This window comes from Carya illinoinensis, chromosome 3 (assembly GCF_018687715.1).
Source record: "Carya illinoinensis cultivar Pawnee chromosome 3, C.illinoinensisPawnee_v1, whole genome shotgun sequence".
NCBI classification, from domain to species: Eukaryota; Viridiplantae; Streptophyta; class Magnoliopsida; order Fagales; family Juglandaceae; genus Carya; species Carya illinoinensis.
In genome coordinates this window covers 3,479,889-3,493,249 of record NC_056754.1, presented here as the reverse complement: position 1 = coordinate 3,493,249, position 13,361 = coordinate 3,479,889, and the positions used below count along the sequence as shown (strand labels likewise).

The following is a 13,361-nucleotide window of genomic DNA, read 5'->3' as shown; positions in this document are numbered from 1 at the left end:
CAAAAAGCAGACGTATGTTTCAGTGAACGACAAGTGGAGGAAGAGGACACAAGATTCCATCTAGAATCTGAACTAATACAAAGCAGGCAAACCACCCAAAACCCACCAGTATTCACGAAAAAAAAAAAAATGAATAAACAACACACTCAACATACTAATATAGCTCCAATTTCATCCACCACCCCCTTGTTTCAATGCCATTCTCGATATACGTTCTTGGCGTTTCGCGTTTATTCTTGTTTTATCTACGTTCGTTGATCGGTTTTTCTTTTCTTTTCTTTTTTATCGGGATAAAAGGGTTGGTGGGTCATGAATCGCTTTCTGCACTTCCAAGTGAAACAAATCGATATTATCTAGAAGGTCTTTCTTTTTGGTTTTCTTCGGCTTCTTGGAACTGGGGAGGGTGTTAATCTATCTGGGTTCGTCCTTACTTTCGTTCTATTTGTTCGGAGAATGTACTTTCTTTGATTGCAAGACAAGCCAGCATGGATTTGGCGGGTGTGATCCTTAACCAGCCAATCAAGGTAAGACATCTGGTACAGTGTTTGTGAGTTTCTTGAAAATCTGCCCAGAAATCCCGGACTTTCTGATCATCTTCTCGTTTTTTTGTTTCAGAAAGATTCATGGAAGACAGTGCTAATATTGGCTTATCAGAGCTTGGGCGTTGTCTATGGAGATTTAAGTACTTCTCCTTTATATGTATACAAAAGCACCTTTGCTGAGGATATCAAGCATTCAGAGACTAATGAGGAAATATATGGGGTTTTGTCCTTCGTGTTCTGGACACTCACGCTGGTGCCGCTACTCAAGTATGTGTTTATCGTGCTTAGAGCTGATGATAATGGTGAAGGTGGGACTTTTGCTTTGTATTCATTGCTATGCCGGCACGCCCGAGTCAACGCATTGCCCAATTGTCAACTCGCCGATGAGGAACTATCGGAGTACACAAAACACGGGATTGAATCTGATAAGGGAAGTATAGGGTGGAGGTTAAAGTCGACATTGGAGAAGTATAGAGTGCTGCAAAAGTTACTGCTTGTTCTGGCTTTGATTGGGACTTGTATGGTTATTGGAGATGGGGTGCTCACACCAGCAATTTCTGGTATCTGAAGTTATGATATTGTCGATTCTGTTTCAAGTTGTAAGCTTGGGATTTCACTGACTGAGAATTCTTTCTGGTTTTGGTCACTGTAGTGTTTTCGGCTGTGTCCGGGCTGGAGCTTTCCATGTCAAACGAGCACCACCGATGTAAGTTTCTTAACTAGCGGCCGATGTCCGAAAAATATAACTTACATCAGAGGTTTTCCGCTATCTGGTAGATCTTCTTTTTGATTTGCAAATAAAATACTTTTACTAATCACATGTTGAAAATTTTATTTACAGAAATCCACTTTAAAAGCATAGATAAAAGACTACACATTTGAAATGATTAGGTAATCAGGAAAATATTCCACTGATCTTGGTATCTAGTTACTGTGGGCAGTGAGGGATACAGAGTTCTTCTTTTGGGTGCACTTTTCCAGAGTTTTTTTTTTTAATTGCGTCTATATCACATCCATGGTGTGAATAGGATTAAAGAATCAAATCATAGTTAGGTACAAGTCTTGATTTGCTGTTGCATATGCAAAGCTTAAATAATATTTGAATTTCAAAAGCATTTTCTTTCTGTCTTTTTTTTTTTTTTTCCCCTGATGAACAGATGTGAAGTTAGTGGACAAGTTAGGAGTGTCCATTATTGTGGTTCCCTACGTGTATAATTAAGACAAATCACCTGATTTAATCAAAGTCAAATTGCTATCAAACAATAAAATATGTTTAAATTAACAATGTAGAAGGTCAAGTTGATGGCGCCCTGTTTAGTAATAAAGGTGCAATTTGTGGCTAAGATAGAAGCTTAACTTCATAAAATTAGAAGACTAAGACATAAAGTTTTACCTTTCATAAAGTTAAGCCGTCCTTAGTAGGCGAAGAAAAGGTAGATGAGTTTGGACAAGACTCTGAATAGGATAAAATTACATGGGGATGGGGGCATTCAATTTCTCTATTAGATCCTGTAATTGGAATAATGACTATTATTAGACTAGCCAAATAAAAGTCGATCACTAAAGTCCCCCATGAGGCATACATATAGGTGTGACCCTGGTGTCAACCAAGCCTTGACCCACTAGTCCCTGTCCCAAGCATTGTACTGCATAACATACCACAATGAAATCATCAGCATCATCATTCTATTATCGACTTCAACCACTGTGGTCTAATCATCTCCTTCAGTCTTTTTGGATCATATCTCAAGATATGTATTGCATTTCCACTTTCTAGATCTCCACTCGTTCTTCCATTGTCCTTCTTATTCCTATCATAGGTGTAATCACCTCATTCGTCATCCTACTAGTGGGCTACTATCTGCATTCCTCTTTTGCGGGTCCTGCTGTCTATACTTGCTGGCCATTGCAATATGTGAGCAATGTGTTCCCCACCATCCATCGTAGTTCAACGAAGTAACCTAATTGATTGGACTTTAATAGGCTATTTGATGAAATTATACAACCTTAGATTAGAGTAGTCTGACCGAGCAATTGTAGTGTATGCCTCCTAACATAAACTGGAATGTTTTTGTCCCTTTCTCTTAAAGGGTGGTACTTCTTTATTCACATTTCGAAAAAGTAGTTAGCAACAAAAACCTTACTTCAAAGCAATCACAAATCACATGGGAGTTCTTAATTTTCAAGACACTTTGTCCCGTCTCAATGTTTTCTTCTCTGTTCACATTTCAGTTGGAAATGGCACAGTTATAAGGCATTATTTGTACGCGTGGTATGTAACTCACATATGTTCATCAATCATGTTGGTGTTAAATTCATACTCAACCTGTGTATTGGTGGTTGACATCAAGTCCTCCCTGCAATCAAAATTTTTATGTAGTTAGTTTTTTAAAGCAGTAAAATGAAGCCTGGATGGAAGAACTGAATGCAGGTCAAAGTAATTTAATTTTTAGATGGAAGATGAATTAATAACGTTCATTTAGGTGAGCCCTTATGGCCTATATCTGTGATTTTGGGAAGTGCTTTCAGAATCATCCATGAAAATGTGCAAGTTCCATCAAATGATAAATCTGTGCACATGCTTTAGGGAAAGCCTATCATTTGTTCATTAAATGTTTCTTGCTCAGATATTTGTTGAACTTGACCTGGGGGTTTTTAAGGAAAATTCAAGGCTTCAAATTGTTGTTACTGCCACTTTTAATTACCTCATCACATAGAAAATCTAATGCAAATCAAATTATTGAAGCTAAATAAAGATATAATAGTGAGCAAAATAATTGAAGCTGAAAACTCAAAAATATAATGTTGATGGAATTATTGAAGCTAAAACTCTCTGCTGCCATACGTCGTTCCTTGATCCCGACAAACCGTCCCCCCCCCCCCTCCCCTTCCCCCAAAAAAGCCCCTCTACAGCTCAGTCTTCCAATCTTTGTGTGGTAAAATTGTACTCTATTGTTCTCACACCACCATGTAGCTTCCAAAGATGTTAGAGTTTCTTCTTCTTCTTCTTCTTCTTTTTTTTTCCCTCCTCTTTTCTCTGTTTCTTTACTGCTTTCTTTCTCACAGCTCCAACACACCTGGCCTGCACTTCTTAGTTCTGAATACTTGCATCATCTAGCTTCCTCTAAAGCGTAGCATACCACCTGTCACTTTCATTACTGAGTTCTCATTTCAGATCCTGAAAGCTTGTAACTTCTTTGTGAAATATTTGATTTTCCTTCCTTCAAAGTGTGCTTCCGCAATCTTAGGATGTTTTTATTCTATCAGAAGAAAGTTACAGAACTCATACTCATTCTCCTATGATGGCAATCGGTTAATTAAATATATATGTTGCTGGGAATTTAAAAGCAGATATGAGAAGCAAGCTTTCACAAATTAGGGTGAGAGGAAGATCTTTCCATTCCCATTCATTGCATATGAACTTTGTGCTATAAATGCATATGATACACTGTTTGTTTCATATTATTATTTTTCCATATATTTGTTTATATTGTCAAAAGAGGAACCTGAAAGCTCCAAAGACTATGCTTATACACTAGACACTTAGCGATGACCATTCACTGACCTTCCTTTTTAGTCCATAAATGTACTTCATAGAAGTACTCCAAAGCACATTGAAGCTTCATTTTCTTCTCAAGAAGACGCATAATCTTATGCTTTACACAAGTTGTGGAGGTTGATTAGGGTTATGGGTGATGCTTGCGGAATATGATTTCTGAAATGCTTGAGCATGGTATTCTGTTCCCTCAAAGTTCATTGATTATGCAGATGTTGAAGTCCCAGTTACTTGTATCATACTGGTCTTCTTGTTTGCTCTCCAGCATTATGGGACCCATCGGGTGGGGTTCCTCTTTGCACCTGTTGTGATTACATGGCTTTTATGCATCAGTGCCATTGGTGTGTATAATATCTTCCATTGGAATCCCAATGTTTACCAAGCGCTCTCTCCCTACTACATGTACAAATTTTTGAAGAAGACACAACGGGGAGGTTGGATGTCCCTAGGTGGAATTCTTTTGTGTATAACAGGTACAATAGTACATACAGCATACTGTGTTGTCTAGCCATATACGCAATGGGAATATTTTATCTCTACTACTAAATTTTCAACATTTCAGGCTCAGAAGCTATGTTTGCTGATCTGGGACACTTCTCACAGTTGTCTATTAAGGTACATTAATATAATCAGACTCTTCTTCTTGTAGTCATCATGTACAGACCAAAGCAGACTCAAAATAAAATAAAAAAGATGTACCAGCTTCATTTGTCATGAGATACTATGGGACATATTTTACCTGCGCCTTTAATGCTAATGAGTATATGGATTTAGAAAACAAACTGCTGAAGTTTCTGATCATCGGTCTTCCAAAGACATTCTAACCTCGTTGCAGCAGCTAAAAATCCTATTACCCATGTTTGGCCTGTAAAAAGAGGGTCCAATCCTTGAGGATACGGCAAATGGGTTTTTTTTTTTTTTTTTTTTTTTTTTTTTTTTTTTTTTAAAGAGGATGGGCCACATGTCCTACGGCAAATGGTTTAAATAATCTTAAATATATGTTCTTGGGCAGTGTCTCCTCTAGTAGATATCAACATATTAAGTAAAAGACTTGCATGGTCATACTATGTAAAGGATTTACTAACTTAAGCTCATATATCATCCTTGATAAATTATTATGCATACTACAGTCTGTGGCAAAAGGCACCACAATGCAAGCTGCTTGTTTCACAGAAAGCCACTTTCTTGCAGATTGCTTTCACCTGTATGGTCTACCCCTCCTTGATCCTAGCATATATGGGGCAAGCTGCTTATCTTTCGAAGCATCATGCTATTGAAAGTCACTATCGGATTGGATTCTATGTCTCTGTACCGGGTAGGTGCAAAATTGTAATGTAGATTATAGGTAATTTGATTTAACTTTTGGATTGTGGATTAACTAGTTTATTGTTGTTCCAGAGAAAATAAGATGGCCTGTTTTGGTAATAGCCATACTTGCAGCTGTGGTTGGAAGTCAAGCCATCATCACTGGGACTTTCTCCATAATCAAACAGTGCTCCGCTTTGGGTTGCTTTCCAAGGGTCAAAATTGTCCACACGTCATCTAAAATACATGGCCAAATTTATATTTCGGAGATCAATTGGATTTTAATGCTGTTATGCTTGGCTGTTACCATTGGCTTTAGAGACACAAAACGCATGGGCAATGCAGCAGGTACTACTGTCCACACCAAAGTTTAGTTTTTGTGCGCGTACACACACAAGATTGTTTTTATGTTATTTACTCCCCATTTCTTTTCCTTAGTCGGATCCGGTTGGATTTTATCACAAAATTGACTGGTGGCCCTCAGGTTTTGGCCTGCATTAAAATCTTCTCACTTTTTCCACGACAGCAATCTGTCAAGTCCATCTCCATCTTTAGATGTCAAAACTGCCTCGATATTGAATGGGATCACCCGGGAAACAATCTAATTATTTTATTTAAGATAATTGAGACGCCAACTATTGAACCACAAAAATAGAAGCTAACTCCAATGTTTTATAAGCTCTAATCTACATCATTTTTACAGCATCCTCTTCTTCTTATGAACAGGTTTGGCAGTTATTACTGTTATGCTCGTGACGACCTGTCTAATGTCTCTAGTTATCGTCCTATGCTGGCACAGAAGTGTCTTCCTAGCCATTTGTTTTATATTCTTCTTCGGCTCTGTTGAAGCACTCTACTTTTCAGCATCACTCATCAAGTTCCTTGAAGGAGCTTGGGTCCCCATTGCCCTCTCATTTATCTTCCTAATTGTTATGTATCTTTGGCATTATGGCACACTCAAGAAATATGAGTTTGATGTTCAAAATAAGGTACCCATCAACTGGCTCCTCAGTCTTGGTCCTCGTCTTGGAATTGTTCGGGTTAAGGGGATTGGACTTATACATACTGAGCTGGTTTCTGGGATCCCAGCTATTTTCTCTCACTTTGTCACGAATCTCCCAGCTTTCCACCAGGTTGTGGTCTTCCTCTGTATCAAATCTGTCCCAGTGCCACATGTCAGACCTGATGAAAGGTTTTTGGTGGGAAGAGTTGGCCCCAAGGAGTACCGGCTTTATAGATGCATAGCACGGTATGGCTATCGGGATGTTCAGAAGGATGACAACGAGTTCGAAAAGGATCTTGTGTGTAGCATTGCAGAATTCATCCGGTCAGAGAGGCCAGCAAATGATGAGGGAACAGAAGATGTGGAGAATGATGAATACATGACAGTTGTGGGGAGTTCATCATCAAACCTAGTAGGTATAAGAATGTGTGAGGATGATGGAAATGTTGGAGAAATGGCAGGCACTTCGGAGTTGAGGGAGATTCACTCCCCAAAAAAGCTTAGGAAGAGGGTGAGATTTGTTTTGCCAAAGAGTCCACAGATTGATAGGGATGCACGTGTGGAGTTGCGAGAACTAATGGATGCTAGGGAGGCAGGAATGGCATTTATAATGGGGCATTCATATGTGAGAGCAAAGACAGGATCCAGTCTGATGAAGAGAGTGGTGATTAATCTCGGTTACGATTTCTTAAGGAGAAACTTTAGGGAACCAACGTTTGCTCTGAGCCTTCCTTATGCATCCACGCTAGAGGTGGGAATGGTGTACCATGTTTAATCGTGATTGTATCTAATGGCGTTCCTCTCTCGCTCTCTCCCTCTTCCAATATGTGGTCATAGATTTTGAACTCTAATAATTACGTTAAAAAATATAAGAATTCCAATTTCCATGGAAAAAAAAAAACGTAAACTTAATTATATAATTATAATAATCTTTTTAGTTATTATATAACTGATTTTATTCATTTTCATTTTAAAAATTGTGTCTTCATCATATGTGACATAAAATAATTTGTCAAAAGAAAAGAAAATAATGAATATTAATTATATAGTTGTTATGTTTAGAGAAAAGAAACAAGTCTACAAAATGACACTATCATATCAGTTCTATCTGGGAGTAAATGACAATCCAGAAGTCGGAACAATGCTGAAACTTCTGAGTGCGCAGTGTCTGGAGAAGAAAAGGGAGGAGTTTTTCCCCAGTCATGCAGCTCCTGCTCAATTTCTCCCTTATCGTTTGAATGCGTGACGTGGCATGTGAATAAAAACAGAATTATAGAAAATTCTTCCTGATTTGTTATTGAATAGTGTTGTCCTTATATACATGAATAAATGGAATAATAGTTTGTTATAAAAAACTGTAGAGAAGAATAAGAATCATCTAGAATATTTCTATCTACGGTTTCTGTCCAGTGTGCATATTAACAATTTGTGCATTTGTCTATTTGTCACGCTGCTTGGGTATACTCTTGGGTGATTCTGAGTTATGTATCTTGATACGCCCCCTCGAATCCAAAGGTGTATCTACAATTTTGAGACTCGATCTGAAATGAGAAAATTTGTCAGCAACAAGAAGTTTTGTCAATATGTCTACAATCTGGTCTTTGGAACTGATAAAAGAAACTTTGAGTGTATGGGCAACCACTTTGTCTCTTACAAAATGATAATCAATATCTATGTGTTTTGTTTTTGAATGATAAACAGGATTAGCCGAAAGGTATATTGCTCCTAGGTTGTCACACTACAAAGTAGGAGCTTGAGATAATGGAACAGCAAGCTCTCTAAGAACAGTTTGTAACCATGTTATTTAAGCTGCAGAGGAAGCAATAGCCTTATATTCGACTTCAGTGGAGGAGCGTGCAACTGTTTGTTGTTTCTTGGAGCTCCAAGAAATAAGGTGTTTGCCCAGAAATATATGAGTGCCACTAGTTGATCTACGATCATCGGGACAACCCCCCCAATCAGCATCGAAATATTCTTGAAGAGTAAGGCTAGATTTGGAGGAGAAAAATAAGTCATGATTGATAGTGGCTTTCAAGTATCTTAGAATGCATTTTACAGCACTCCAATGAAGAACCTTGGGAGAGTGCATAAATTGGCAAACCTTATTAACTGACAAGGAAATATCATGTTTGGTCATGAAAAGATATTGTAGGCCTTCTACAATGCTACAATAGAGTGTAGCATCATCAAAGTCAGGCGTGTCATGCTTAGAGAGTTTTAGAAATGCTGCCATGGGAGAGGACATTGGATTGGCAGTAAGCATGTGAGTGCGGGCTAAGAGACTATTGATTTATTTCCTTTGAGATAGAACAATGCCACTAGGAGTGTAATCAACCTCTATTCCTAAGAAGAAAGATAGAGGGCCAAGGTCCTTGACAGGAAAAGCAATGCCAAGATCATGAATTAAATTTGAGATGGCTAATGGCTGTGAGGCAGCGATCACTATATCGTCAACATATACGAGCAGATAAATTTAGTGGCATTGTAATTCAGGACAAACAGAGATGGGTTAGCCCGAGAGGCAACAAATCCATAATTAAGGAGCCACGAACTTAATTGATGAAACCAAGCCCTGGGGGCTTGTTTGAGCCCGTAGATGGCTTTATTGAGTTTGCAAACATGTTATGGTCGTGTTTTATCAACAAAACCCTGAGGTTGTTGCATATATATATCTTCAGTCAGTAGGCCATGCAAAAACGCATTTTGAATGTCTATTTGACGTAAGGGCCAACCATGAGAAACAACAAGTGAAATAATAAGCCGAATGGTTTAGGCTTTCACAACCGGACTGAAAGTGTCCAGATAATCAACACCAAATTGTTGATGGTAACCTTTTGCAACAAGACAAGCTTTTTTCCTTTCAAAGGACCCGTCGGCATGGGTTTTTGTATGAAAAACCCATCTACAACCAAGTACATTAGTTTGAGAGATAGGGGGTACTAGAGTCCACGTTTGATTGTGGACAAGTGCAGCGTACTCAGCCTTCATCGCATCCTGCCATTTAGTATATTTGTTTGCATCAAAGAAACTCAAAAGCTCATCTAGAACACCTGCAGAGACAGTGAGACAATGTCGAGTAGGATACGACACAGTACCATCAGTGAGTTTTTGAGGACGAGAAGACCCTGTGAAGGAACGAGTAATAATGGGGGAACGTGGAAGGATGAGCTGAGGAGGAGGAAGATTGACAGGGGATTGTACAGAGGGATTTCGTAATGGGACGGAGGGATGGGAAAGGGCTGGCAGAGAAGATGTTAGGGAGATTTGTAAGTTGGGTGATTCTGGGTTTTCTGATGATCGATTCACAGGAGATAGTAAGGAGGAAATTTGCAAGGCAATGGTTCTGGATATTCAGAAGAATGAGAGGGTGCGGAGGTAGGTGGATGTAGTGTTTGTGGACCTGGGCCGAGAAGTGAAGTGGGTTGCTGAGCTTGTGGTGGGGAGCCCAGAAGTGACAGTAAGAGGGGTAAAAGGGCTGGTTCTGATGCAAGTGAAATTTTATTGGGCTTGGGTTGAGCTTTGGACATGGGAAAGGAATGTTCATTAAAAATAACATCCCTAAAAAAATACAACCGATTGTTTTGGACATCCAAGCATTTGTAACCTTTGTGAACCATGCTATATCCAATAAACAGACACGGAGTGGATCGGTATTGAAGTTTATGGGAAATGTAATGATGTAAATTCGGCCAACACTCACATCCAAATACTTTGAGAAAATTGTAATCGAGTTCTTTTTGATAGACCAAATTGTATGGTGATTTGTTATCAAGAACCGGGGTGGGTAAAAGATTGATAAGAAAAACCGCTGTTTTAAAAGCTTCAACCCAATATGAAAAAGGAAGTGAAGAGTGGGCTAAGAGTGCAAGGCCCGTTTCAAAGATATGACGGTGTTTTCTTTCAATTAATCCATTTTATTGATGAGTGTGAGGGTATGAGAAGCGATGGAAAATACCAAGTTTGTTACACATAGTGGTGATGGGTTTGAACTCACCACCACCATCCGTTTGAAGAGTAAGTAACTTGGTATTAAAAAGCCTTTCAACAAAGCGTAAAAAGGATGAAAAAATTTCAGTGGCATCAGATTTGAGCTTAATGGAAAATAATCACGTAAAACGGGTGTAAGCATCCATGAAAGAGATATAATATTTATGACTATTTCTTGAAATATGATGGACTGGACCCCATAAGTTTGCACATAACAATTGTAAAGGCCGTGTATAGTGGGCCTGTTTTGAAGCAAACGAAAATTGATGTGATTTAGCTAAAGGACATTGAGAACACTTGAACTTGGACTCATTGTGAGAAAGAGGCAAGCACTTGGTGTGCAATACATGAGAGACTAAAGAGAGTGATGGATGTCCAAGTCGCCGGTGCCATTGATCAAGAGTGGTTCTTTCACCAATGTGAGCTGAAGGAGAGGATGAAGTGGACACAACAGAGGGAAAGACGTAAAGACCATCACGCGTCGGACTGGTGAGGAGGAGTTTCCCAGTCTGTTTGTCCTTCACAACACAATGAGTTGAGTGAAATTTAAAGCAACAATCATTATCTATGCAGAATTGAAGTATAGAAACAAAGTTTTTAGTGATGGAGGGAATATGTAGGAGATTGCGTAGATGAAAAGAGGAAGCATTAAGGGTAATGGAAGAGTCACCGAAAGACTGAATTGGAAGACCAGTGTCATTGCCCACTTTAATTGTCTCACCACCTGCATATGCTTCAGAAGACACATTCAAGTTAGAAAAATCATTAGTGATGTGGTGGGTTGCTGCTGAATCAGGATACCAAACCGAGTCAGATGATGGAGTTTGAGCCGAGTAATTTGCAGAGAAAGTTTTCGGGGCTTCATATTGATAGGAGTGATTGAATCGCTGGTGACATTGTAATGCAACGTGACCAGCTTTATTGCATACTTGGCAAACTGGGCGGTGCATATTGTACCGTTGTGATGGATTTGAAGCAGGGGGTGATCGACCAGAACGGCCATTGTGGGAATAATAACCACGGCTACGTCCTTGTCGTCCTTCTCGTGAATAACCACGACCACGTTGATCACAGGTTACAGAAGAGAAATTGGCAGATGGTTCAAATAGAATAGAGGAGGATTTGTTTTGATCAAGTCGGGTTTCATGGATAAGAAGAAGTTGGCAAAGCTCATAGAAGGAAAGTAGGGCCGATCTAGTAATAATGGAAGTGACAAAAGATTCATATGAGGGCCCTAGTCCATTGAGAACAAAAGTAATCAAGTCTTTGTCTGAGAGAGGAGAGCCAGAGTTAGCAAGAGCATCAGCAAGGAATCTGACCTTGCCAAAGTAATTGGAGATATTTTGATCACCTCGTTTGAGGTTTGTAAGTTGAAATCGAACTTGAAAGTCTTTGGCCTGGGAATGAGAAGAAAACATGGAGGAAATAGAAGACCAGAGTTGATGAGCCGAAGTGGAGGATAAGACATGATTGAGAATGGATTCAAAAATAAAGGAGAAGAGTACTGAGGACAAGTTGGTCAGTTCTAAGCCATTTTTGAAAAGCCGGATTGGGGGTTGAATCTTCAAGAAATTTGGGTGGAGGAAGGGAGGAGCCATCGACAAAAGAAAAATGATCCTAACCAGTAAGGTAGGCAGTGATTTGCACTTTCTATAATAAAAAATTATCGAATGAGAGTTTGGTGGTGACAAGATGATTTGAAGAAGGGATGGGTGGGAAAGAAGAGGAAGCCATGGATCTAACGTTTAGTCGAGAGGCTCTGATGCCATGTGAACAAAAATAGAATTGTAGAAAATTCTTCCTGATTTGTTATTGAATAGTGCTGTCCTTATATACATGAATAAATGGAATAATAGTTTGTTACAAAAAACTGTAGAGAAGAATAAGAATCATCTAGAATATTTCTATTTACGGTTCTTGTCCAATGTGCATATTAACAATTTGTGCAATTGTCTGCTTGTCACGCTGCTTGGGTATACTCTTGGGTGATTCTCAGTTATGTATCTTGATAGGCACAATCCTCAATGGCCTTGTCCTGCAAGCTCACCAGAGTATGCTTGATGAAAATGTTGGGTTTAGAGCTAAGATATTTCTGGACAGAGATCAAACAGAAGTGAATTTGAACGAGAATGAGAAACTTTTTTAGAATAGAATAGAGTCCTGATTTCTGAAGATTGGTGATATAATAAAACAAAAACTTGGAATTGTTTGACCCACCGTAATCAATACGCTGCTAATCTACTCCTTGAGACAAACAAATCCTTCTGCCAAACAGAAAAGAAAAGAAAAGAAAGGGAAAAGAAAGATTTGTCTCTTCCGACCATAAAAAACGCATCAACACCAGGTAAATTCAAAGTACATGAAAAACATTCTCAGAGATAGAGATAAAGACGTCACCTTTGATACGAGATCCAACCAACAGCACGTGATGAGCTGAGGGAAAGAAACGAACATCTCAAGTAAAACTTAAAAGAAAGCATTAAAAACACGATATTAATAATTGAATAATCACTAAAGATCAGGGAGGAGCTAGAAAGAGACCGAGGAGGCAACCGTTCTTGATGCTTGTAAACAATTTGGTTAAACTTTGCTTTCTTTGTAAGCCACATCCCACAGAGCCACAACTTTGACTGTCTTCCAGAACAGGTCCAAAACTGCAGAACACCTGGCTGCACCAGTTAAAAACCTGAAAACTGTAGTGCCAAATGGGCAAAGGTAGGCACCCACATTTTAAATTACAGCTTTGCCCATGATTTAGACAATTTCCTCAGTTTCAGTTTCATGCAATAAGTGGCAAACTTGACTTCCACCCATGGTTAACTCTAACTCAATAAGGGGCGCCCTAATTACGTAGAAACCAAGAGCTGTCAAATTCAGCTTGCTATAACAAAACACAACTTGATTAACAATACACAACTTGATTAACAATTTAATACAAACGCATCTTTAAGGCAAAACATAGGGTACA

The 13,361-nt window shown here is 38.9% G+C and overlaps 1 protein-coding gene across 1 annotated transcript; it reads left to right on the top strand.

Moving 5' to 3' along the window:
• On the top strand, positions 1-7,211 carry LOC122302562 (potassium transporter 8-like). Its single transcript, XM_043113870.1, has 8 exons — positions 1-524; positions 616-1,102; positions 1,195-1,248; positions 4,311-4,571; positions 4,661-4,713; positions 5,290-5,413; positions 5,497-5,751; positions 6,130-7,211. The coding sequence occupies exons 1-8, from the start codon at positions 486-488 to the stop codon at positions 7,179-7,181; spliced, it is 2,325 nt and encodes a 774-aa protein (XP_042969804.1). The 5' UTR covers positions 1-485; the 3' UTR covers positions 7,182-7,211.
• Positions 7,212-13,361: the final 6,150 nt, after the last annotated feature.